The sequence below is a fragment of the Pogoniulus pusillus genome, chromosome 2 (genome assembly GCF_015220805.1).
Source record: "Pogoniulus pusillus isolate bPogPus1 chromosome 2, bPogPus1.pri, whole genome shotgun sequence".
NCBI classification, from domain to species: domain Eukaryota; kingdom Metazoa; phylum Chordata; class Aves; order Piciformes; family Lybiidae; genus Pogoniulus; species Pogoniulus pusillus.
In genome coordinates this window covers 21,216,350-21,243,643 of record NC_087265.1, presented here as the reverse complement: position 1 = coordinate 21,243,643, position 27,294 = coordinate 21,216,350, and the positions used below count along the sequence as shown (strand labels likewise).

The following is a 27,294-nucleotide window of genomic DNA, read 5'->3' as shown; positions in this document are numbered from 1 at the left end:
ACAAGTCCATGGGACCAGATGGGATCCATCCCAGAGTGCTGAGAGAGCTGGCAGCTGAGCTGGCCAAGCTGCTCTCCATCATTTTCCAGCAGTGCTGGCTCACCGGAGAGGTCCCAGGAGACTGGAAAAAGGCCAAAGTGGTCCCCATCCACAAGAAGGGTCGGATGGAGGAACCTGGGAACTACAGACCTGTCAGCCTGACCTCAGTGCCAGGGAAACTGATGGAGCAGGTTATCTTGGGGGTGATAAGAGCACACCTGAGGGATGGCAAAGGGCTCAGGTCCAGCCAGCATGGGTTTAGGAAGGGCAGATCCTGCCTCTCCAACCTGATCTCGTTCTATGATCAGGTGACCCGCTTGGTGGATGTGGGGAGGCCTGTGGATGTGGTCTATCTGGACTTCAGCAAGGCCTTTGACACTGTCCCCCACAGCAAACTGCTGGCTAAGCTGTCAGCCCATGGCTTGGATGGCAACACTCTGTGCTGGGTTAGGAACTGGCTGGAGGGACGAGACCAGAGAGTGGTGGTGAATGGTGCCACATCCAGCTGGCGGCTGTCACTAGTGGTGTCCCTCAGGGATCTGTGCTGGGCCCCATCCTCTTTAACATCTTCATAGATGATCTGGATGAGGGCATCGAGTCAGTCATCAGCAAGTTTGCAGATGACACCAAGCTGGGGGCAGATGTGGCTGGGTTGGAAGGCAGAAGGGCTCTGCAGCGGGACCCTGACTGCCTGGACAGATGGGCAGAGTCCAAGGGGATGGCATTCAATAGCTCCAAGTGCAGGGTGCTGCACTTTGGCCACAACAACCCCATGCAGAGATACAGGCTGGGGTTGGAGTGGCTGGAGAGCAGCCAGACAGAGAGGGATCTGGGGTTACTGATTGATACTCACCTGAATATGAGCCAGCAGTGTGCCCAGGTGGCCAAGAGAGCCAGTGGCATCCTGGCCTGCATCAGGAATGGTGTGGTCAGCAGGAGCAGGGAGGTCATTCTGCCCCTGTACTCTGCACTGCTTAGACCACACCTTGAGTACAGTGTTCAGTTCTGGGCCCCCCCAGTTTAGGAGGGACATTGAGATGCTTGAGCGTGTCCAGAGAAGGGCGACGAGGCTGGTGAGAGGCCTTGAGCACAGCCCTACGAGGAGAGGCTGAGGGAGCTGGGATTGGTTAGCCTGGAGAAGAGGAGGCTCAGGGGTGACCTTATTGCTGTCTAAAACTACCTGAAGGGTGGTTGTGGCCAGGGGGAGGTTGCTCTCTTCTCTCAGGTGGCCAGCACCAGAACAAGAGGACACAGCCTCAGGCTGCGCCAGGGGAGATTTAGGCTGGAGGTGAGGAGAAAGTTCTTCACTGAGAGAGTCATTGGACACTGGAATGGGCTGCCCAGGGAGGTGGTGGAGTCGCCGTCCCTGGAGCTGTTCAAGGCAGGATTGGACGTGGCACTTGGTGCCATGGTCTGGCCTTGAGCTCTGTGGTAAAGGTTGGACTTGATGATCTATGAGATCTCTTCCAACCTTGGTGATACTGTGATACTGTGAAAATGTGGGAGTTTCTGTGCCTTCCTGCAATTTAAGTCTGATACTGGAGTGAAGCTGCTGTGTTGGATACTTTGTGTTGAAACTCCATTACCCTGAGGAAGGTTAATTCTGTGCAAAAATCTATCAAGATAATGTCCTGCAATGTAGAAGTTTTGATTCTATTTTAATGATCAGACTCCTCCTAAGAGAGACAGGGACCTGCTGGAAAGAGTCCAGGGGAGAGCCATGAGGATGACTGGGGGACTTGAGCGTCTCCTCTACAAGGAGAGACTAAGAGACCTGTGGCTGTTTAGTCTGGAGAAGAGAGGGCTGAGAGTGGATCTTACCAATGTGTACAAATATCTGAGGGGTGGGTGTCAAGTGGCTGGGGCCAGTCTGTTTTCCTTAGTCAGCAGCAATAAGATATGGAGCAACAGCTACAAACTGGAACACGGGAGGTTCCATCTCAACATGAGGAGAAACTTCTTTACAGTGAGGGTGAGAGAGCCCTTGAACAGGCTGCCCAGAGAGGTTTTGGAGTCTCCTTCTTTGGAGACTTTCCAAACCTACCTGGATGCATTCCTGTGCAAGCTACCCTAGGGGATCCTGCCTTGGCAGGGAGGTTGGACTCGGTGATCTCTGGTGGTCCTTTCCAGCCTCTAAAGTTCTGTGATTCTGTAAGTGAGGAAGCTGCTGGGTGTGTCATGGGTGGAACTCCGGGCTAGCTTGAGCTCTCGCTGGTCTCTGGGGGCTTTTTTAGTGCTCTGGGTTGTATGACTTGATCCCTTGAAACAGTTTTCTCTGAAAGCAGGTTTAAAAAGGATTTCAATCTACTTCCTCTATGAAGTGTAGGAAGAGCCAGAATATTTTTTCTTTGTTGGGGGAAAAAACATTGTCAGCCTAGCACTGAAATTTAGAGGGGTTTTGTATAGAGTTGCAAGGTCATTGGAGCATGTAGGTATCTGTTCTGGCTTTTTATATGTGTTCTGAAAATAAAGCACCTTGCAGGGATGTATCTGAATTGTTGCACCAGTATTTTCTTCACCCTTGGAAGTTTGGGACTTAGCTTTTAGGAATTATGCAGGCTCTTATATAATCACAAGGTTCTTAGAAAACTCAAAAAAGTAATTAAAGGCAGCTTTTGGAAAGAGTTGAGAACTCTTGGAACAGCATTCAGAGAGCAAAAAAGGAGGTTTCACATTTGAAACAATTTTCAGTTAACTGAGTGCTCATTTCAGCATTGATTTATGTTGTGCATCCGAATTCTTTGAAGAGAAGCCTAGAGGTCCTGGATTTCATTATTATCCACACATCTCCAGGGCTTGTTTTTAGAAAATGCTAATTAAAGATTCTGAACCAGTGAAGACAGCTTGGAAACTAAAGTCTTATATTGAAAGAAAACATAGGTAGTGGTTTGGGGGTTGGTTTGTTTGTTTGATCTTTTTGAGTAGGAGAGGGTTTGAAAGATGTGTAGCTTGTGAAACTGTGTTGTGGTTTAGGTTATTACTCTGCCCTGGTGAGGCCACATCTGGAGTACTGTGTCCAGTTCTGGGAACCCCAGTTCAAGAAGGACATAGAACTCTTTGAGAAAGTCCAGCACAGAGCCACAAAGATGATTAAGGGAATGGAACATCTCTGTTACAAGGAGAGCCTGAGGGAGCTGGAGCTCTTTAGCATGGAGAAGAGGAGACTGAGAGGTGACCTCTTCAGTATTGATAAATATGTAAAGAGTGAGTGCCAAGAGGACGGAGCCAGGCTCTGCTGGGTGATGCCTGATGACAGGACAAGGGACAGTGGGTGGAAGTTGAGGCACAGGAAGTTCCATGGATACATGAGGAGGAATTTCTTCCCTGTGAGGGTGACAGAAGGCTGGAACAGGCTGGCCAAGGGGACTGCGGAGACTTCCTTCTCTAGACGCGTTCCTGTGTGATGCGGTGTAGGTGATCCTGCTCTGGCAGAGGAGTTGGACTGGATGAGCTTTTGAGGTCCCTTCCAGCCTCTGACATTCTGTGATTTTATGATTTCGTTTTGATCACGATGTTGTTAATCATACTTTTTTTAATGAGCATTAATAGCTAGCAGAAAGACAGCTGACTCTTCGATATTTGGAGCTGGTTTTGTGACTGGTGTGCATGGCATTAATAATTTCTTGAAGTCAGATGCTTTCAGGGATGTATAGATGATGAAATGCCCTCACTGTAAACTACTTTTCTGAAACCATCGTGTCACCAAATTCTTGTTAGTAAGGGCGTTTGTTATACAATTCTTGCCTTGAACTCAGAAGCTCTTTACTCACATAGCACAAAGGCAAACCAGGTTTGTGCAGATCTGTATGTCGCTGTTCTGCGAGCTGACTTCTCCCAGCAGGTGGAGCTGATGTTCTACAGTAACATAGGATGAAGTTTTTCTTGATGCTTCATTGTACTTGTTTTATCCCAAATACTACTGCTAACTTTTCTAAACACTTGACAGTTTTGATGGGACAGATACAGAATCGTAGAATAGAGTCATAGAACCATTTTTATTGGAAGAGACCTTTAATAAGATTATCAAATCCCACGAACCATGAACCCAACACTTGCTAGTCACCATTAAAGCCTGATCTCTCAGCACCACATCTACACAACATTGCAATCCTTCCAGGGATGGTGACTCCATCACTTCCCTGAGCAGACCATTCCAGGGCTTGACAGCTCTTTCTGTCCAGAAATTTTTCATAATGTCCAACCTAAACTTCCCCTGGTGGAATCTGAGGCTGTCTCCTCATGGCCTGCCTTTTCTTACTTGGAAGAATAAGCTGATCCTCATCTAGCTGCAACCTCCACAGTTGGACACTAGTGTTTTAAAAGGTGCATTTTGATTTTCATGATTAGGTGAATTGTTCTCAAAGTTATTACAAAATTATTTTTCCCCTCTCTTTTTCTATCCCTAACTCATTTCTAAAGAAAATGGTACCAAGATTTTGTACCAGGACATGTGTACATTGTGTAATATATATATATATATGTATGTATATGTATGTATATGTCAAATCACACTTGTTTTTTATGAAGTGAATTTATTACTTTCCTTGAAAGGATGGATAGAAATCACACTTGTTTTTTTATTAAGTGAATTTATTACTTTCCTTGAAGGATAGAAATTCTAAATCAAACTGTGGAGGTGAATTTGATGCTTCTCAAAACAGTACTCAGAGAATAGCCTTGGCTAAGAAGAAGATGGAAAGTGCAACGTAGAGCACGAGTAAGAAGACATTGTGAAATGTTGTTAAGGAGAAAGCAGAAGCAAACACCTGAGTTTTGGGTTGTTCCTTTTATAGCCTTCAAAGTGATGTTTTTTGGGAAGATCTATCCCTTCTGTTTCCCAGCTTCCAACTCAATCTTCTCCTTCTCTGTTCTTCTATTAGTGAAAATGACCAGAGATAATGTAAATAGAATTAATCACTTTGAAGCCACTTGAAGTATTCTTCAACAGCTCTTTGACCTGTCAGGATCACAAAGTGAAAAGTGCACTTTCACAAACCTCCACTCATGCTATGATGCTGTCCCAGTGCTGCCCTTGATTGACCATCAGTGGCTATTTGCTGAGTCCTCTTTTGTGTTAAAGCCGAGTTTCATTTGTCGTTGAAAGGACAGAGGAGGTTGGAGTACAGAGAATCTTTTAATACTGGAATGAGGAGGTTTCCAGTCAATCCCTACAGCCATGACTCTTCTCTTTGAAGTAACGGAGAAAGCAGCATGGGTGGTTTGGGACCAGCCAGGGACAGCCTGAAGACTAAAACGGATCAGAAGAGAAGTGCTAAAGAAGAACATAACTATTTACCTTCCCTCTCTCTCTCAAGGAGAAAAAAAAAAACAGAACAAAAGAAACCCAAAAGCAAAATAACCTCAAATAAATAAAAAAAATGTGACCAAAATTCCCAACCAATCTCCCAAACCTTACAGCATTAAACAAAAAAACCCAACATACTGCCTGAAAAAAAAACAACAAGAACAACACATAGAACAACCCCAACAGACCAAAACAAAGGCTTCAGGGAATGAGAGGCTGGAAGAAAAAAGGCTATGCTGGATTGTTTACTAAGATTGAGAGCTCCATAGCCATACTCTCAGTCCAGTACATGTCTAGAAAATGAAATGCAGCATGTTCCACAAAAACAGATTTCTGACACAGCTTTTTCCTACCCAGCTAACTGTTGAGCTATTCAAGTTCATATCTCTCTGTCCTTTTTTAGCCATTTCCTCTTTTTGGCAGCTATTCTTCAGGGGTCATAATATCATTGTACCCACATGAAGTATATGTGAGGCCTTGGACCATAGAATCATAGAATGGTTTAGGTTGGAAGGGACCTCAAAGATCATCTAGTTCCACGCCCCCCTCCATGATATGATCAAAAAGACAGGTAGTCACTGCAGAAGAAACAAGGCATATTTCCCTGTTTTTTTCCAGAGGCATCTTTCTTTATAATGAATATTCTTTAATGAAAAAAAAAGAGGAAAAACATCTTCTTAAAGGCAGCTACAGAGCAGTGTCTCAGCTTAGACAACTACTTTGCCATCAGGCACCTTTTTTGCCTTCATAAAGTGTGGTATTGGTGCCTCACTGGAACTCTGCATAAAAACCTGGCACTGAAAATCTGTTCTCTAGGATGAAGGTTAGTACCCAAATCACAGAAACATCTACCTTTGGTGCTCCCATTTTTTTTAATAAGCTCTTGGTTATGCAGTGAGGTGTAAGCATTAAATAAAAACACTTAGTTTTGATTTTACATAGCTTAAATAGATTTTTCAGGAGTGGATTTTAGCCATCATTTCTTTACCTTAAGCACCTGGCTGATACTAAAATGTGATTTTTTTTCCTGGTTTTTTTTCCTGATTATGATTTGCTAAGGCTTGATGCATAAGCATTAAGCAGTGTCTCAAAAAACTAATTTTTCCTTTCTGCTGTAGTACAAGAGAAGATACATGGAAGGTTTGGGGATTTTGTTGTTGCACCTGAATTAAGCCATAGAAAATAGATTTATTTATATGTTTCTTTCCCTGTAAGATTCAAGAAAAATATGAGGTTTATTCCAAAGTAGTTAAATAAAAAAAATAAAGGCCCCCCAGCTCACTGAGCTGCTCATACTGACCAAAGCTGAGTGTTCTGCTTGAGAACAATGTATGTATAAACTAACGTCTTAAGGATTTGGCTCTTCGTGTCTATTCCCAAGCTGTGCTGTGATTCATTCTCGTTTTATATCATCAACCATTTTGGTGCCAGTGGAAGTCTACAGATTTTTACCCTCTTAAATAATGTTATTACTGTGTGAGCTACAGATGCTGCCTTCTTTTACATCTGTGCTGAAAAGAGGAGAAAATGTTTGTAAATCTCCCCTGTCTGAGGTCCATCAGAGTCTTATTTGGGTAGAAGGAATGAGTAGAAAAAAGTGAAAGGGCATATTGAAGGATGCTATTGAAGGATGTGGATCTGATGGAGGGGGTCCAGAGGAGGGCCACAAATATGATCAGAGGGCTGGAGCACCTCTGCTGCAAACACAGAATCACAGAAAGATTGAGGTTGGAAAAGCCCTTCAGGATCACCAAGTCCAATGAAGAACCCTACTCTACAAGATTCACCTTAAACCATATCCGTAAGCACCACATCCAAATGACCCCTAAACACATCCACTGTAGTTGACTCCACCACCTCCCTGGGCAGCTCATTCCAGTCCCTGTCCACTCTCTCCATGAAAAACTTTTTCCTAATATCCAGTCTAAACCTACCCAGTCTTAGCTTGAGACCATTCCCTCTTGTTCTGTCTCCAGCTACCTGTGAGAAGAGACCATCAGCATCCTCTCCACAATGTCCCTTCAGGTAGTTGTAGAGAGCAATGAGGTCTACAGGCTGAGAGAGTTGGGGTTGTTTATCCTGGAGAAGATAAGGCTCCAGGTAGACCTTACAGAGGCCTTCAGACACCTGAAGGGAACCTACAAGAAGGCCAGGGAGGGGCTGTTTACAAGTGCATGTAGCACTGGGACAACTAGAAAAGAGGAGATGAGAAAAGGGGAGATTTAGATTGGACATCAAGACAAACTTCTTTACTGTAAGGGTGGAGGAACACTGGCCCAGGTTTGCAGGAGGGAACCGGGAAAAGCTCAGTGTGAGCTCAGCTATCCAAGCTCCAATTCTTTATTGAGAGCATCCGACTCCACGTTACAAGGCACATACTTTTCAGTTAGGGTGAGAAGTGCGAAACGCATACAGCATACGATGTGATACTTTTCCTAGGATTTGGCGCATCTAATCATTTGAATATGCATAATCTTCCCTAATTGCAGTTACTGCAAAAGCATTCTTAGTGCACCTAAGTATTGGAATTTGCATACTCCTCCCAATTCCCTCCTGCTTTGCTCACAGCCCCACAGACGCTGCTTATCAGAAGGCTCAAGGACAAACTCCTCTGAGCTTCTTCACACACAGCGCTGTGGTTTACTGCAGTTCCAATACTAAGACCTCACATCCAAGGCTTGATTGTACATGCTTCTAGGGGCTTGTGCCCCCCATTCTCCAGCCAGTTCCCCACACAGGTTGTGCAGGGAGGTGGCCCAATCCCTGGAGACATTCAGAGTCAGGTTGGACGAGACTCTCAGCAGTCTCATCTAGTTGGGGATGTCCTTGCTCACTGCAGGGAGTTGGGGCTACCTTTTGGGCCTTTTGGGTTCCTTCCAATCCAAATCGTTCCATGACAACAAAATGTTAGGATCTACAATGCAGACCTTTCTGAAGTTTGGCAGGTGGCTGAGTTTGCTCTTCTAGAGGTCAGGTAGGAAGGAAGTTGCTGATCAGTATCTGCACATTCCCTGTTAATACACAGAAGAGGAGGTGGGCAGGAGAAGCATTAACAAAGTAACTGCACCAGCTTTTCTGAATTCATTAACATGTGCTTTTCACTCATTGTATCCCAGTAAGCCTTGGATTGAAAAGCTGCTTTGTCTCAATTTGTCTCAGCCTGGGGAAGGGGAGGCTCTGGGAGACCAAATAACAGCCTTCCAGTACCCAAAGAAGGTTATGAGAAGGATGATGAGAGATTGTTTACAAAGGCCTGTGTTGATAAGATGTGGGGCAATGGCATCAAACTAGAGAAGATTTAGATTGGATGTTAGGAACAAGTTCTTTGTTGTGAGGATAGTGGAACAAGTTGCCTGGGGAGGTGGTTGGGACCTCATACCTGAAGATATTCAAGCTAAGACTCAACAGGGCTCTGGGCAACCTGGTCTACTTGTGGATGTCCCTGCAGACTGCAGAGGAAGTTGGACTAGATGGCCTTTGGAGGCCACTTCCAGCCCAGCCCATTCTATGATTAATTTTAAAAGCTTGTCTGTCTCTGGGTGTCTGTGTTGAAGATATTATTCTTTTGTGCTTTTCTTTCACCATTAGCTTGGTTTTGCTATGATGTTGTTGCTTGTAAAGTGGGCTCCAGCCTTCTGCTAGCTTTTGCAAATATCTTTCCCCATTGTATCAACATCCTTCTGCATCTCAGAAGATGACATTGGAGTGCTTTCTCACAAGCAGCTGGTACAGCTCTAGTTGGGTGGTCTTCTGAAGGATCTTTTTGGAATATGCAAGGATTGCCTCAATCTCCCCAATTTCAGTTTTCACAAGCAGGTCCACAGTGAGCTGAAAGCTTACTGTGACATCAGTGCTCTCTTAATGCCATCTTCATGGGGTAGTGCCCCAAGAGACAAAGTTTCTTCCCATTTGTATGATCTGGTACTGCAACAGAGGTGTTTCCCATGTGTTGATATTGCAGCAGAGGTGGCTGGTTTGCATGCAGGCAGTCTGTGATGGTCTGGGTATTAAAGGCAAGGGAGATGATTCTCCCCATTTACACTGCTCTCATGAGACTCCATCTGGAGTACTGTGTACTCCAGTCCACAAAAAAGACTCATTCCCAACTCTCTTGGTGCTGCACCTCTAACCTAGCAGATGCTGCAGCTTCTCTTTTTGCAGTCTGTGGTCACACATTGAGCAGAATCACTTCACAGCTTCAGTCCCAGACATCTATCCAGCTTGGGCTTTTTTTTTGTTGGAGTGAGTCCAAATGAGGACCATGAAGATGCTCAGAGGGCTGGAGCACCTCTGCTATGGGGACAAGCTATGAGAGTTATGACTCTTCAGCCTGGAGAAGAGAAGGCTTCCAGGAGACCTTGAAGTGGCCTTCCAGTATTTGAAGGAGGCCTGCAGGAAGGCTGGGGAGGGACTAATTACAAGGTCTTGTAATGATAGGACCAGGAGTAATGGATTTAAACTGAAAGGAGGGAGATATAAACTGGATTTTAGGCAGAAGTTCTTTCCAGTGAGGGTGGTGAGACACTGGCACAGGTTGCTCAGGGAAGTTGTGGCTGCTCCCTCCCTGGACATGTTCAAGTCCAGGTGGATGAGGCCTTGAGTGACCTAATCTAGTGGGAGGTGTCCCTGCCTATGGTGGGGGGTTGGAATTGAATGATCTTTGAGTCTCTCACAATCTAAACCATTCTATGATTCTATGTTATTTGCCCTTCCATCAGCCTGAATGGTCTGCAAGCTTCCTGTGACACTTTGATTTCAGGTCACTGGTTACTTTGCTCCTCTTTTTTTCCTCTTTATTTCTTCTTTTCCTGCCTGCAGATTTTATCAGCAATTCTTTTCCTCCTGGTCATTGTTCAGTAATGTCATGCTTAAGAAATAAGCCCTGCTGGAATGCATTAGAGACATATCTTCCCAATGACAGTTTCCTGTTTATAACTGCATCTGGAGACTAATGTAACTAACTTAACGAATATTTTGGTTGCATTGCTTCATTTCCTAAATGTAATGGCATGCAAATCTCAAGGCAAATGCTTTGTCTCTTTGGACAAGCTGCCTTATTTTTTTTTCTTATTTTGTAAAATCCATACTGATCATTATTGATTTCATCTCACTTGAATTCTTTAGCTCTTGAGCTTGATTTATGCCTTTCAAGAGTGGAGACGTGGAAGGGTCATTTTGCTCAGCCTTCATTGGCACAAAATTATCTTCTGGAACGTCCTCAGTGTTGTAAGGCTTCTTGACTACTTGGAGCAAGCTTTGGCCAGATGCTCTAAAACTTGTGCAAGTTACTCAAGTCTACTTATTTCACAAAATGTTCATGTTGTATCCTGAGATCGGTTACAGTGGGGAAGCCAAGCGCGACATCATAATTTTCAACATACACAGATGGCTTTAACTCAATAAAATCAAATGTTAGTTATACCTCCTCTTCGTAGAATCATAGAGTGATCTGAGTTGGAAGGGACCTCCAAAGGTCTTCTGGTCTAAGCCACTCTGCAGTAAGCAGGGGCATCCTCAACTAGATCTGGCTGCCCAGAGCTGCATCGGGAGTACTATATCCAGTTCTGCTAACCCCAGTTCAAGAGGGATATAGAACTGCTTAAGAGAGTTCAGCACTGAAACACAAAGATAATGAAGGGAATGGAACATCTCTGTTACAAGAAGAGCCTGAGGGAGCTGGGGCTCTTTAGCTTGGAGAAGAGGAGACTGAGAGGTGACCTCATCAATGTTGATAAATATGTAAAGGGTGAGTGTCAGGAGAATGGAGCCAGCTCTGATCAGGGATGCCCAATGACAGGACAAAGGGTGGAACCTGAAGCACAGGGAATTTCATGTAAACATGAGGAGAATTTCTTCCCTCTGAGTGTGACAGAAGACTGGAACAGGCTGCCCAGGGGGTTGTGGAGTCCCCTCTCTGGAGATATTCAAAACCTGCCTGGATGTGTTCCTGTGTGATCCAAAAAGCTAGGGTTCGTTTAAGCTCAGGGCTGGTCCAAATCAAGGTGTGTGCCAGGATTACCTATTGCACAGGTGTGTTTCTGTGCACCATAAGCTATATTGGAAATTATGAAGGCCAAGCTATCCAGGTGAGCTGTGGGCTTTGGGGTTGTTCCATTTCATACATAGCAAAGCCAGCCAGATGCAGAGCCCTGTTGTAGTCTGAAAATGGACTGCGAATGTGGTTTTATCCAATAAAAGGGCATCTTCAAATTATACATAGAACAGAAAGCTGACAGTGTGAGAGTATCAAGTAAATGTATCTGAAAACAGTCTGAGAGGCAATCTAAGTTTTATACTCATTTTGGGAATAAAACTCTATACTAATAAAACCTTGATTGCCCTGTCATTTTCCTGCTTTGTGAAGCAGAGGTCTACAAGTCAACAGATGAAATTGGTTGTGTAAAATGTAAATCACATATTTGGGGTAGTTTAATTAGTGATTTTCATTAAAGAAAAAATATCTATTTTCCTATAGCAAATTTTAGTTATCCTAGGAAAAAAAAACAAACAACAACCTTATCATTTTACTATTTTGAGAAGCAGAGGCTTAATAATCAATAGATGAAATTGTTAGTGTAAAATGCAAATGAGATATCTGGAGGAGTTTAGTGACTTTCATTAAAGAAAAAAAGTATTTCTTTTCCTATAGGAAATTTGAGTTATCCTAGAGAGTAAAAAAATACCATTGGCTAAAATTCTGATGAGGTTTTAAAATTTTATCTTCTATGAAATGTTTTGTTGACTTTTTTTTTCCAACCATTAAATGAAAAGGTGCATGTGAAATGACCCATCTTAATTAAAGGGATGAGAATAAAATTCAACTTTATTCAAAGTATACTCCAGACAGGTGAGAAATGAGCTTGCAAATAAATAGGACAGGAAAAGGAAGTGTATGTTGGAACAGCTATATATGTGACACTGGAGAAAGGCAGGAGTAGAAGTTATGTTAGATTTGCTTGACTTCCAGCTAGTTGGATTTCACTAGTATCACAGTATCACCAAGGTTGGAAGAGACCTCATAGATATCAAGTCCAACCCTTTACCACAGAGCTCAAGGCTAGACCATGGCACCAAGTGCCACATCCAATCCTGCCTTGAACAGCTCCAGGGATGAGTCATCTTGTAGGAGTCTCCATAAAACATTTGGCCAATGACTGTAGCATTCCTAACTGTTGAAATGTAAAATAGGTGCTTTGATTTAGGAATTGAATTTGAGAGTGGTGTAGAGAGGTTTAGGTGGGTTTTTTAGCTTGGGTTGGTTGGTTGTGTTTTTAACCTGCCTTGTGAAACATGTGGAACTTACTAGCTGATGTGATTACTTTAGGCAGTAAAAAACTGTGGATAGGTTTGTATGGAGCCAGTGACAGAATAAGGGGACACAGTCTCAAGTTGTGCTAGGGGAAGTATAAGCTTGATATTAGGAGGAAGTTCTTCACAGAGAGAGTGATTTGCCATTGGAATGGGCTGCCCAGGGAGGTGGTGGAGTCGCTGTCCCTGGAGGTGTTCAAAAAAATACTGGATGAGGCACTCAGTGACATGGTCTAGTTAATTGGCTAGGGCTGGGTGCTAGGTTGGACTGGATGATCTTGGAGGTCTCTTCCAACCTGGTTGATTCTAGGATTCTATGGTTTAGTTGATTAGATGGTGTTAGGTAATAGGTTGGACTTAATGATCTCCAAAGTCTTTCCCAACCTGGTTGATTCTGTGGTTATGTGAAGTTAGGTGCTGGAAAGCAGCTCTGCAGTGAAAAACTAAGGAGTGTTGGTGGACAACAAGTTCAGCATGAGCCAGCAATGTGGCCTCATGGCCAAGAAGGCCAATAGTATTTTGGGGTGTGTTAAGCAGAGTATGATTAGCAGGTACAGGAAAGCTCCTCCTGCCCTCTAACAATTCCCTGGTGAGACCACACCTCAGGTATTGTGTCCGTTTCTGGCCCCTGTGGTTCAAGGAAGGGAACTACTGGAGAAAGTCCAGTGGAGGGCCACAAGATGATTATTATCTCTTGATGAGGAGAGGCTGAGAGACTTGGAGCTCTTTCACCTGGAGAAGAGGAGACTGAGAGGGAATCTTATCAATGCTGATCAATACCTAAAGGGTGGAGGTCATGAGCGTGGGCTGGACTCTTCAGTGGTGACCAGTGATGTAGGACAAGGGGCAATGGGGAAGAAGTAGAACACAAGGTTTCATGTGAACTTAAGGAGAAAATTCTTCACTTTAAGAGTGACAGAGCACTGGGCCAGGGTGCCCAGAAAGGCTGTGGAGTCTCCTTCTCTGGAAATTTTCAAAACCCTCCTGGACGTGTTCTTGTTCAACCTTTTGAGTTGGTTCTTGAAACTGCTTTGCCACAAACAGAACTGCCTATGAGCAAAATGAACTAAAACAGATGAAGACAATCATACTGTGTAAAGCTGTTGTGTTCATGGGAAGATTTCCTAAGTACTAGTTGTCATGGGAATAGGGACAAAGCAAAAACCCAAACCCTCAACTATCATTTGAGTAATTAGCTAAAATCAGGGCTTTAGGTGTTTGTAGGGGGAATTTCAGTTCTCTATAGCCTACTACTGCACAATCACAATGGACTTCAGGCTTCTGTTTTCAGATCTAACCCTTCTTAAAAAAGTTTACACCCTTATTGGCATCCTAAACTCTTCATGCCAGTAAAAGTCATTGTTCTTACTGACATTTTATATGGTTTACTTGTACTGATGATGAATTATGTGCTCAAATATACTTGAGTTTGTGACAGTTTGGCTGTTCTGTTATCTGCCTCCCCACTCTTATGAAAATCACCCAGACTAGACTCAGCTGAGCTGGAAATTAGAATGAAGCTTTATATTTACAGCTTAGCACAATATACAAGCAGGTATTTACACTATGTACAGCTAAATACAGAAATCTACACATTAAAAAGCAATACAGAAACGCAACACCTCTCCCATAAACCAGAGTACCCAGGAGGAGCTCTCAACCACCCTTCCACCTCCTTTCCACCCCTCTACCTTATCCCAGACTTTGCCTTACATTCAAGGTGAGTTTGGAGATTCGGCATGGGGGATTAGGAAGCCGAAGGATTAGTTACACAGGCATCAGGTTAGGGAGAGAAGTGCAGACAGCCAGAGCCAAAGAGCAACTCTGTTATCTCTATTTATGTTCTTGTTTTTATACATCTCAGCAAGCCTATGAGTGACATAGACATCACCATTGTTTCCTTTTCACAGTCTGTAATCTAATTCTCACCAAAATATTCCAGCTGGCTTCAAACTAGCTCAGAGTTTGAGCAAGTTTGAGATTGATGTGTTGAAACATATAGTTGTGAAGCAGAGATTCTGACTCCTCTGACCTTCAATGAGTCATTGTCCTTATTCCACAGAATTGCAGAATGTTAGGGATTGGAAGCATCTTAAAATACCATTCCAAGCAGTAAAGGCTTCACAGAATCACAGAATGTCAGGGGATGAAAGGGACCTTGAAAGATCATCCAGTCCAACTGCCTTGCATAGCAAGGTCACCTATAGCAGAATCACAGAAACATCCAGATTGGAAAAGCCCCTCAGGATCACCAAGTCCAACCAATAACCCTACTCAGCAAGATTCACCTTAAACCATATCCTTAAGCACCACATCCAAATGACCCTTAAACACATCTAGGGTCGGTGACTCAATCACCTACCTGGGCAGCTCGTTCCAGTCCCTGACCACTCTCTCTGTGGAAAAACTTCTTCATGATGTCCAATCTAAACCTACCCAGACTCAGCTTGAGGCCATTCCCCGTTGTTCTGTCTCAAATTACCTGCGAGAAGAGACCAGCAGCAGCCTCTCCGCAATGTCCCTTCAGATAGTTGCAGACAGCAATGAGGTCTCCCCTCAGCCTCCTCTTTTTCACACTAACCAGCCCCAGCTCCCTCAGTTGCTCCTCATAAGATTTATTCTCCAGGCCTTTCCCCAGCTTCGTTGCCTTCCTCTGGACCTGCTCTAGCACCTCCACATCTCTTTTGTGTTGCAGTGCCCAAAACTGAACCAGTACTCAAAGTGTAGCCTCACCAGAGCCTTGTCCAAGGAGACAATCAGCTCAACTCCTGCTGGCCAAGGCATTTTTAATCCAAGCCAGGATGCCATTGGCCTTCTTGGCTACCTGGGCACACTGCTAGCTCATATTCAGCTGCCTATTACAACCTCCAGATTCCTTTCTGCCAAGCAGCTCCCCAGCCTCACAGATCACACAGGAGCACATCCAGGCAGGTTTCAAATATCTCCAGAGAGAGAGAATCCACAACTTCCCTGGGTAGCCTGTTCCAGTGTTCTGTCACCCTCACAGGGAAGAAATTCCTCCTCATGTTTAAATGAAACTTCCTATGCTTCAGGTTCCACCCATTGCCCCTTGTCCTGTTGTTGGGCATCACCAGTCAGAGCCTGGCTCCATTCTCCTGACACTCACCCTTTACATATTTATCAATATTGATGAGGTCACCTCTCAGTCTCCTCCAAGATAAAGAGCCCCAGCTCCTTCTTGCTTAAAAGTGCTGGCAACAGAGTGAAATACAGCGAAAAACAGTGGTTTTGTTAAGAAAATTACCCAAATTCATGACTTAACTGTCATTAACACTAATTAACTGCCATGCAAGAGTGAATTTTAGGTACCTTACTTTACTTACTTTGCATGCAGTATTCATGAGAGAAAGACAAGTCAGACCTAGCAGCTAGAAACCAAGATCTAAAAGGGTGGAAAATGTATTGACTAGGACACATTCTCTGACCCTGTCACATGAAATGTTCTCTAGCCTCTTCTTGTGAACTGTTAGCAAATAAATCCTGAGAATGTGATAGAAGAGGTCAAGTATTTCTTAGGCGCTGACAGCTGTAGTGCTTTCACACTGAACCTGTTTGAGAGAACTGCTTTCACAGAACCTTAGAGGTTGGAAGGGACCTCCAGAGATCACTGAGTGCAGCCTCCCTGCCAGATGGGATCCCCTAGGATAATTCTCACAGGAATGCATCCAGGTAGGTTTTGAAAGTCTCCAGAGATGGAAACTCCACAACCTCTCTGGGCAGCCTGTTCCAGGGCTCTGTCACCCTCACTGTAGGGAAGTTTCTCCTCATGTTGAGGTAAAACCTCCTCTGTGCCAGTTTGTAGCTGCTGCTTCTTGTCTTATTGCTGATGACCACCAAAAAGAGATTGGCCCCAGCCACTTGACACCCACCCCTCAGATATTTGTAGACATTGATCAGATCTCCTCTCAGTCTTCTCTTCTCCAGACTAAACAGCCCCAGGTCTCTCAGTCTCCCTTCCTAAGGGAGATGCTCAAGTCCTCCAGTCATCCTCATGGCTCTCCGCTGGACTTTCTTCATCAAGTCCCTGTCTCTCCTGAACTGGGGAACCCAAACCTGGATGCAGTATTCCAGGTGTAGTCTCAGCAGGGCAGAGCAGAGAAGAGCCTGCCTAGCCCTGCTGCCCACACTTTTCCTGCTATGCCCTAGGATGGCATTGGCTCTCTTGGTTACAAGGGCACACTGCTGGCTCGTACAGAACTTGCTGTCCACCGTCGCTCCAAGACTTTTCTCTGTGGAGCTGCTTTCCAGCATGGCAGGCTCTAACCTGTGCTGGTGCCTGTTGTTACTCCTCCTCTTACAGTAGTATAATGGAATTGCCCTTCATACGTAGGATCATAGAATCATTCAGGTAGGAAAGGACCTCTAAGATCACATAGTCCAACCCTCAGTCCAACACCACCATGCCCACTAAACCCATGTATAAGCAGTTTTTGAACACCTCCAGGCATGGTGATGCCACCAGTTCTCTGGGCAGCCTGTTCCAATGGGAGGTGGTGGGGTGTACAGAAGTGAGCACAGAAGCAGCAGGATGTGGAAAACACAACAGTGTTCACTGTTCGACATCCAAGCAGTCAACAAACTACCTGAAAGTGTTCATGTTTCCATCGTTCTCTTTGAATAAAGGCTTAAATTAAGTGCATAAAGAACAGAATAAAGTTCCAAAAGAACCAAAGAAGTAGTTTTAAACTATTTTTTTTTATTTCCTTGAATATTCTATAGTGTGCAGTCAGAAATGCTGTTCTGTGACTTGTTTTGGGAATGCTTACTGTGGTTTTGTAAGAGTCTTTTGAGTCATAGAATCACTGAATTAACCAGGTTGGAAAAGACCTGCAGCCGAGAAGGCAAATCATATCCTGGGCTGCATCAAAAGAAGTGGTCAGCAGATCCAGCGAGGTGATTCTGTCATTTTGCTCTGGTGAGACCTCACCTGCAGTACTGTGTCCATTTCTGGAGCCCTCATTATAAGAAGGGTATGGGCCTGATGGAGGAGGTACAGGGGAGGGCCACGAAAATGATCAGAGGGTTGGAGCAGCTCTGCTATGCAGGCAGGCTGGGGGAGCTGGGGGTGTTCAGCCTGCAGAGGAGAAAGTTCTAGGGGAGCCTAATAGCAGCCTTCCAGTGCCTGAACGGGACCTACAGGAAGGATGGAGAGAAGCTGTTTACAAAGGTCTGTAGGGCAATAGGTTGAACCTTGAGAAGAGCAGATTTAGATTGGATGTTAGGAACAAGGTCTTTACTATGAGGATGGTGGAGCACTGGAACAGGTTGCTCAGGGAGGTGGATGAGACCCCTTCCCTGGAGACATCCAAGATGAGGCATGACAGGGAGTAAACTGGTCTAGTGGGGATGTCCCTGCTGACTGCAGGAGGGCTGGACTAGATGACCTCTAGAGATCTCTTCCAGCCCGGACCATTCTGTGATTCGAAATCATCGAGTCCAACGAAATCATCGAGTCCAACCTACCACCTAGCACCTTATAATTAACTAAGCCATGGCACCAAGTACCTCATGCAGTCTCCTTTTAAACACCTCCAGGGAGGTGCCACCTCCCCAGGCAGCCCATTCCAATGCCAATCACTCTTGCTGCAAAGAACTTCTGACATCCATCCTAAACCTGCACTGGCACAGCTTGAGGCTGTGTCCTCCTGTTCTGTCACTGGATGCCTGGAAAAAGAGATCAACCCCACCTGGCTACAACCTACTTTCAGGTAGCTGTAGAGAGCAGTGAGGTCTCCCCTGAGGCTCCTCTTCTGCAGGCTGAACACCCCCAGCTCCCTCAGCTTCTCCTCATAGGTCTGTGCTCCAGCCCCCTCACCAGCCTTGGTGCCCTCCTCTGGACACGGTCAAGTACCTCAACGTCTTTCTTAAACTGAGAGCCCTGGAACTGGGCATAGGACTCAAGGTGTGGCCTAAACAGTGCTGAGTACAGAGACAGACTTCCCTGGTCCTGCTGGCCACACCATTCCTGATACAGGCCAGGATGCTTTCTTGGCCACCTGGGCACACTGCTGGCTCATGTTAAGGCAGCTGTCAACCAGTACCTCTAGGTCCTTGAAGAAGGGGGGAAACTCAGCTTCAGGTGAGGAAATGAGTAGTAATAAAAGAAATAAAGAAAACTTAATGTGATTGTTGTTGTATTTTTCACCTTACAGTTTGCCAGACATATCAAGAAATCTGAAGGCCAGAAGACACCCAAAGTTGAGTTACAAATTTCAATCTATGGCGTGAAAATTCTCGATCCTAAAACAAAGGTAAGAGACTTCAGTGTCTATGGTGCTAAACTACTAATACAATACTGATTCAACTGGTTTTTATGTTTTGTTACTTCATATTTTTTAAATGCGATAATTGAAAGCCATTCTGTCACAGAAAACCTTTCCAAAATGCCATTTCTTGTTGCAGTACATGGGAAACACCTTCCCAGGAAGGTACACAATACTCCAAAGTAAAGGCTGTAGCTAATCTAGGATTTAATGTTTATAATCTGGAAATTTAATGTTTTTAACATGGAGAAGAGGAGACTTAGAGGGCACCTTATTGCTCTCTACAACTACCCAAAAAGAATGGCTTCAACTAGGGAAGATTAGGTTTAGATTGGGTGTTAGGAACAAATTTTTTACCATGAGGGTAGTGGAACATAGGAACAGGTTGCCCAGGGAGGTGTTTGAGGCCCCATCCCTGGAGATATCCAAGGTGAGGCTTGACAGGGCTCTGGGCAGTCTGATCTAGTGGAGGATGCCCCTGCTGACTGCTTACTTGGACCAGGTGACATTTGGAGGTCCCTTTCAATGCAGACCATTCTGTAATTCTATGATAATGCATTTTGAGAAAGGGTAGCTTTAGTTCAAGGCTGTATCTCTTTGCAGGCCTTTTTTCCTTGGCACTCTTGGTACATCCAGAATTCAACAGTTTATAAGCAGAGGGGACAAGAAATACCCCATGTCAACTTGAATTGCAGTTTTTGCATCTTGCCTTGCTTCCTGGAGCAGAAAGGAGTACTAAACCCCATCTCCTGGCAAGAAAACTGCTTTAAAACAAGAGTTTTAGATGCCAAAATGTGTTAGTCTTCATAACTCTTCCTGCAGGGATTAAGAGAAAGCTGTGGAATGAGAGTTCCTGTGGGAGTAGGAACATTCTAATCTCTTAGCAATGTTGTTAACGCAGCTCAAACGGCAGTCAACCATGAGTAGTCTTTTTTTCTCCTACACTTTGTTTCTTCAAACTATATGTAAACGTGAAATGGAATCAGATTTTCCTTCTGTTTGTACAATTCATAGGGTTTTTAAAAGTGACTGAAACTCCCTGCTGCCATCCCAGGTTGCAGTCATATTTCCTTTGCATTTTCAAAAGAAAGCAGTATTGTTACAGGAGAACAGTGGTTTATACTCATAGAATCATAGAATGATTTAGCTTGGAAGGGACCTCAACGATCATCCAGTTCCAACCCCCAGCTATAGGCAGGGACATCTCCTCCTTGGTGACTCAAGGCCTCATCCAACCTGGCCTTGAACACCTCCAGGGAGGGAGCAGCCACAACCTCCCTGGGCAACCTGTGCCAGTGTCTCACCACCCTCACTGGAAAGAACTTCTTCCTAATATCTGTTTTGAATCTCCCCTCTTCCAGTTTAAACCCATTACTTCTCATCCTGTCATTGTAAATAGTCTCTTCCCAGCCCTCCTGTAGGCCCAGTTCAGATACTGGAAGGCCACTCCAAGGTCTCCTCAAAGCCTTCTCTTCTCCGGTCTAAACCGCCCCAACTCTCATCGCCTGTCCTTATAGCAGAGCTGCTGCAGCCCTGTGAGCATCTTTGTGGCCTCCTCTGGACTCACTCCAACAGTTCCATGTCCTTCTTGTGCTGGGGGCTCCAGAACTGTACACAGTACTCTGGGTGGGGTCTCCCTCCTTTGCCCTGCTGGCCATGCTGCTCTTGCTGCAGCCTAGCACACAGTTGCTCTCTGGGCTGCACTCACACTGCTGGCTCACGTTGAGCTTTTGATCAACCCAGACCCCCAGGTCCTTTTCTTTAGGGCTGCTCTCAGCCATTTGCCACCCAGCCTGGATTTGTGCTTGGGATTGCACTGACTCAGTTGCAGAACCTTGCACTGGGCTGTTAATTGTGGTAGGAACAGGAGGCCTGCTCATGTGACAGGACTTGCTTTTGTGTTTGTTGTTCATAAAAGGAGGATTGCAGAAAAGTGATTCTGTTCTTAAATGATAGAAAGTCGTTATGTGGCTCTATAAACCTAAAAGAGCCTGAACAAGCATGTGTTGTGTTATTGAACTGGTAAAGAGCTACAGAAAAAAGAGGCTAAATGAGAGAGTAGAGATTTGGAGGCATATGAGATACTGGCTGTAAAGACTGAGAAAGGTGAACCCAGCTGAGGCAGGGAGAAAAGATTGCCTGTGTGCTCCATATTTTGGGGATCAATGGCTGTGTTTCCCTTGTTTATGGGATTACAGCAATCTGGGAACTCTGGTGCTGCAAAGGAACTTTTTTCTTTTTAATAGATAATAATTCACATCTAAACTGCATTTTTTCCCTTAAAGCAAACACTGCTTCCCCGTGTAATAAGCCAAATAAAATAAAGTACCAAGAAGGGACTTGTTGAAGGAAAACTACAATAAAAAAAACAGTTGAGATAGTTTATTTCAGTCTCGTCAAACTCTCAGCTGAAGAACTTTGCCACTGCCATTTTTTAATAGCTGAAACATATTTTTTTAATGGAAAGTGAAATGCAGTGTCAGAAATATGCAAGTAATAATGTTGAAAAGCTGTTTACTTTGTACTTTAAGCAGTTACTTAGACTTCCAGTTGATTTCTCTGTGCCCTTTTATTTAAAGAAGCCATTTTATTTTTCTTCTCTATATTGAAGATAGAAAAGGAAGGACTTATTTCAGTGTAGCCATTTTAACAAACCCTGGGAGATGATGAAATGTGAAGATGGGGTGCACCTGGAGGAAGGACAGACTGCTTTGCAAGCTCTAAATAAATTGCAGAGGGAAGCGAAGCAACAGTAAAACCAATTTTCTAGAACAAAAATTCCTGTTCCAAAGGGACACTCCCAGATAAATGCTGTCCAAATGTAAACTTCCTGCTTGCATTCAGCAACAGTGGGAACATTTCTTAGGAGATGAGTTTGCTAGTGTCTGTTATACATTAAATCCGCTTTTGGGTGCTCTCATGTGCAATGAGAGACATTCGAAATACGTGAGTGAAACTTGCCTGCTCTTACACACACAAGGAAACCCAGAGGTTTACTTTGTGTGTAGAGTTGATTTCTTGAAAGTTCTCCTTTTTTCTTCTCTTTTTTCACTTGCAGGAGGTCCAGCACAACTGTCAGCTCCACAGGATATCATTTTGTGCCGATGATAAAACTGACAAGAGAATATTTACTTTCATATGCAAGGACTCAGAATCAAATAAGCATCTGTGCTATGTATTTGACAGTGAGAAGTGTGTAAGTATGCAAGGTGCTTTAAAAGCATTTGGGTGAGTCCTGCAGGCTTCAACTGGTCTACTTTGAAATAAAGCCGGAATGGTTAATAAAGGCAGATTTTGGGTGAGAAATGGTATTTTTTGGGAATAGAGACAGATTCACAGGGCACTGGAACAGGCCGCCCAGAGAGATTGTGGAGTCTCCTTCTTTGGAGACTTTCAAGCCCTGTCAGAATGTGTTCCTGTGCAACCTGAGTTAGATTGTATGGTCCTGCTCTGGCAGGGGGTTGGACTTGATGATCTATGGAGATTGCTTCAAACGCATAACATCCTGTGATGTCACTTTGATGTAATTCTTCATGCCCATACAGTGCCTTGTAATTTAGATGTATTGATGTAAAGCAGAGCCATTTCCTTCATCAGTCTAAGGTGGGTTTCTGGGACAATTCTTACTCCCTAGTTCAGTATCCTAGGCCAGACACCTGCAGCACTGTTAGAGAACAGACCGTGTCTCACCAAACTTGAAATGTTTGTGCAGCTGTTGTGCAGAGACTGCTGCAACCCTGTGACTGAGATACCCTCACAGACTCTTCTGCTGATGGGTTTGCCTCAGATTTATAGGGTTGGTTTTGCTTTACAACAAGGTTCTTCCTTCTCTCTGCCCAACCCCCTGCCACATCTCTTTAGTTCAATGCTGTTGATACACTGTCAGAAATTTCATTGCATTGACCACTGTCATTCTCTCATGTCTGAGACACAGCAGAGCAACTGCTTAGGGATGTGTAATAGCAGGAAAAAAATAATTCAGGACAGGTAATGGAGAACTGCTATGGAGAAGTGTCTAGCTGAGACAGTCATGTGTTTACTCTGAAAATAATTAACAACAGCACTGCAGTCAACACCAAAAATGGATGTTCAGGATGGTTTTTGGAACCTCTCTTTTTGGTTTTATTCTGAAGTAGCTGAGGTATCATACAAAGGAAATACTAAGGAAGACATTTCAGAAAAATATGCATATTCACTTCTGTTTCTATGCAGTTATACAGCATTAGATGTTACTTCAGTGATTTTGACTATGCAGTTGTACACCTGCATTGCTCCGGCACCTTCACCGCTGTTCTGAATTGTTATATGCATCTGTTCATTTCTCTTCTAACTTCTGTCCTGCTATGCCTCTTTTTCACACGTTCTGTGATCCTCATTTGCCCTCGCAGTCTGCACACTCATAAAGTTTTTATTCCAGACCTGCTTTCTAACCTGCTATTTCCTTTGCTGTACCTTTTTTCCTGTTTCACTCTGTTTATGAGTACTCTCAGAACTGAGAAGATCCCAGCTCAGTTTTTCTTTCCAAGAAGACAGGGTTTCATATTCCCACTCTTTATTACACTTCTCTTTTAGAAAGTTATTCTCCATAGCAGTCCTAGTTCAGCTTTTTGGCTATAACTCAATTTAGTTTGATTAACATAATCCGGTGTCATGGTTTGGTGGGGGATTTTTGTGGCTTGCATTTCTTTTGGGCTTTGTTTTCTTTGTTTAAATGTTACTGAAGATGTCTGTTACAAATTATGCAGAATTAGTAATTGATATTAATTTTGATACCCAGGCAAAGATTGTTACTATGAAAATTGCTTATTAACATTAAATCTCACCAGAAAAAATATTTACAATATTTCAAACATGCAGTTGGGATACCTACACACACATGGCACAGGCAAACTAGAACACTTTAAGAAATACCTAGCAAATACAAACATTAAACTTAGAACTGTAAAGAGGTTCTTAGTTTCAATTATACTGCTTGCCCACCAGGGAACTCCTCAAGAGGTTCCTGAATGCTACTAAGGCAGAAGGCACAATAGAATCTAGTTACAGAATTTCTTACAAAGAGGCTTTGAATATTTACTCACAAAATAGGATCAGACAGTACCCAAACATGTGAAAGAAGTTCTGTTGGTGTCATGAAAGTCACTGCAGGCAAAGCAGAGCATAATGTGGTAGGGCAGAGCATGCAAAGCAAAAGCAAAAGCCATGTGGCAAAAGCCTATTTACACTGGAACAGGTTGCCCAGGAAGGTTGTGGATGCTCCCTCCCTGGAGGTGTTCAAAGCCAGTTTAGATGAGGCCTTGAGCAACCTGTTCTAGTGAGAGGTGTCCTATGGTGGGGGGGGGGATTTGAACTGGATGATCTTTGAGATCCCTTCCAACCTAAACCATTCTATGGTTTATTGTTTGCCTAAACGTAATGGCTCTTTTGGCCACAGAGACAATGAGAATGGCACTTTGCCAAACCTGACCGTATTGGGTGAGGTCAGGAGCTTGCTTTCCCATATTTGGGAAGAACAAGTCTGGGCAAGTCTTGGACCCTCAAAGTGGGTGTCTCCAAGCCTTTTGTCTTCTCCCTACTCTCTGCTTCCCACCCCCAGCAGAGGGAAGGGGACCATGGGATCATACTTGGGCAAGGCAGGACGTGTATCTTCCATGACAGTGTCAGTTTGGGTTTTTTCCATAGTGAAAAGATACAGAGGTTAGTTCCCCATTCCTGTAGAACTCAGGTCTTTACACACTTCTACTGAATCACTCTGCTGTTGCACTGGTGGAGAAAAGTCTGGGAGCACCATGTTGTTGCGGAGGGCAGGAATTAATACGTGGCCGAGTCGGGAATTTATCAAAAATAGTTATTTTTTATTTTCCCAAACACCCGCCCCCACAACTATATATACAAAGATTAATTTAGTTTAATAAGCAGATTCAGTTGCATGAGAATTAACCTACAAGGATACCATCAATAATCTGACTATATTGGAAGTCAGAAGGTGGAAAAGGCCTCAGCTATTAATTAATAGCGGTTTCTTACTAAATTAAGCTAAGCCAAATAACTCACTCAGGCTGACTCCTGCGGTCTGTCTCCCTCTTCCTTTCAACGGCTGCAGGTGAATCGTTAAGGGTCGTTAAGGGTCGTTAGGCACACAAAGGTGTCAACAGGAAAGCGAATCCCTTTGCAGGTCTCTCTGCAGTCCAGGCACAGGGGAGTGTGTGAGCTCAGGCAGAGACATACGTCCAGGCACAGGCAAACTCCAAAGCGGGAACCCCAAAGGCGGGAAGACCCCCAATATTTATAACCTTCGCTAGACAAAGGGCAGAGTTACCACACCTTAGGCACGAAAGCGCACGGCCAATCCCAGCCTGGCTCCAGCGCGGGAACTCACGGGGCAGTCCTCCCCCCCTTCACGGCTGCAGGGCAGGCGAGGGGGGGTGGAAACCAGGCGGCTTTTCCCCTTTCCCCCCGAAGTCCGGGCAGGAGAGGAATTTAGGGGTACAGGACTCCAGGACACATGTTCTGTACCACTGCATCCACTCCTTTATGTTCTTACAGGTAGTGAAGGAAAAATGTTCTTGGCATTGAGTGGAATGCTCTGCTTTCATTAGAAACCACCAATACCAGGTTGTAGTTCCAATAAAATGAGAAAATTAGTTTAGCTTTGGCCAGATCAAGGGTTTTTTCTGCTTTTTTTTTTTTCCTTTTAATAAATTATCTTAGAATATTTAACAGTTGCTTACTGTGTTTACTTTTCTTGCTGAAGCTGTAAGCTAAATGGTCTATGCATACATTCACCTTTTCCAGATGCCCCTTTTGAGTCAGCATCTTTGTTTTTAATCAAGCCTTGGTGTAGTAAATCAGTGTCTACACTTATTTTCACCCCTATTTCTGAAGTAAATTTCCTGCACTGCTATTTCTAAAGTAGATTTTCTGCACTGACTGTGTGTGTACACATCATAACATACAATGCAAATCAGCATATGTGTATTTTGCCCATACAAATGCAAATTCTGCTTGGTTGGGCTTTTGTAACTGGAAATAGTTGTGCAGATAAATACATTTATCTACAGTATGCTGGTTGACATTTTCTAGGGCTTGTAAAAATAAGGTTGAAATAAAATATTCAAAATAATAGGAGTCAACATATCCCATTAGTACAGAAAAAAAGGTAATGCCTTAAAACTAAAACAATTTATACACTGCTTGAAAAGTCTGTTTGCTTCAGAAGTCAGCACCAAAAGGCATACTGCAGTGTGCTATCTGTATTGAAAGAAATCAGAGACATACCTTGGGGTAAAAATCAGCTAATTTTGTTCTGCCTGTTGAGTCACTTTTCTTTATCTGAAGTATTTTTAAAGCTGTTTCCATAATGTTTTCTGCCAAAGTGTTTTGCTGCAGAGTGTTTGCCTCTCTCCTTTGTAGAGTTGACTTCTTGATGGATGTAGCAAATATGGTTTAAAGCATTTTGTGATCATCTGGAATGAAAGTATTGATATCAAGTGTTCCCTAATATGCTTTTTTCAATCTTATGTTTTATGTGAAGGCGGAGGAGATAACTTTAACAATTGGTCAAGCCTTTGACTTAGCTTACAGGAAATTTCTGGAATCTGGAGGAAAAGATGTTGAAACACGGAAACAAATTGCAGGTCTACAGAAAAGAGTAAGTTCTGAAGTATGTTTATTTTTTCAAAGAGATAAAAGAATATCTCTGATGTTTGTGTTACCTGCTTCTGTGGGGGCGTTAGGAACTTTCCCCATACGTTCTTCGAAATTTACCAGACCAGCTCAGACAGCTTGGAGATAAGATGAAGCTATATGTACAGCAAAGCTAAATTTGCAAACATATATACACAAAATATTTACAAATATTTACAATTCTATACAAATCAGAAATAATACAGAAATCCAAACTCCCTCCTGGACAAAGGAAACTGCTTAGAAGGGATCAAAGCTGCCCTTTCTTTCTCCCTCTGCTTTCACAGACAGACAAACAAGAACAACCAGCAAAGCTTATGTTGTTATCTGTTAGCCAAGGTTAGTGGAAAGAGATTAGAGCGGAGTGAAAAGGAAGCAAATAGATCCAACATCCCAGACCAGAGTGGGACAGATTGTTTACTTTTTGGCTTTTTATCCCTTTCAGCAAACCAATGGATGCTATACACTTCATCATTATTTTCTTTTCACCACCTATGATCTGTTTGCGCTCATTAAAACATTCCAGTTGCCCTCAAACCAGCAGAGCTTCCTATGGCAGCATAACTCCCAGCATTACTCTCAGACTGCTAAGAGTTGCAACTCAAACAAAGAAAACTGAAAGAAGACCTGGTAACTGTGAAACACACTTTTATGTTGCTCCCTCCCTGGAGG

General features: G+C 43.8%; 1 protein-coding gene across 5 annotated transcripts in view; it reads left to right on the top strand.

Annotated features, from left to right (window-relative positions):
• The window catches only part of GULP1 (GULP PTB domain containing engulfment adaptor 1), a 252,540-nt gene that overhangs the window by 187,524 nt on the left and 37,722 nt on the right, over positions 1 to 27,294 (top strand). For all 5 annotated transcript variants that reach the window (XM_064158063.1, XM_064158055.1, XM_064158039.1 and 2 more), the window contains 3 exons: positions 18,826 to 18,924; positions 21,995 to 22,132; positions 26,471 to 26,587. In XM_064158063.1, coding sequence (XP_064014133.1) covers positions 18,826 to 18,924; positions 21,995 to 22,132; positions 26,471 to 26,587 — 354 coding nt within the window. The remainder of the gene's footprint in view (positions 1 to 18,825; positions 18,925 to 21,994; positions 22,133 to 26,470; positions 26,588 to 27,294) is intronic.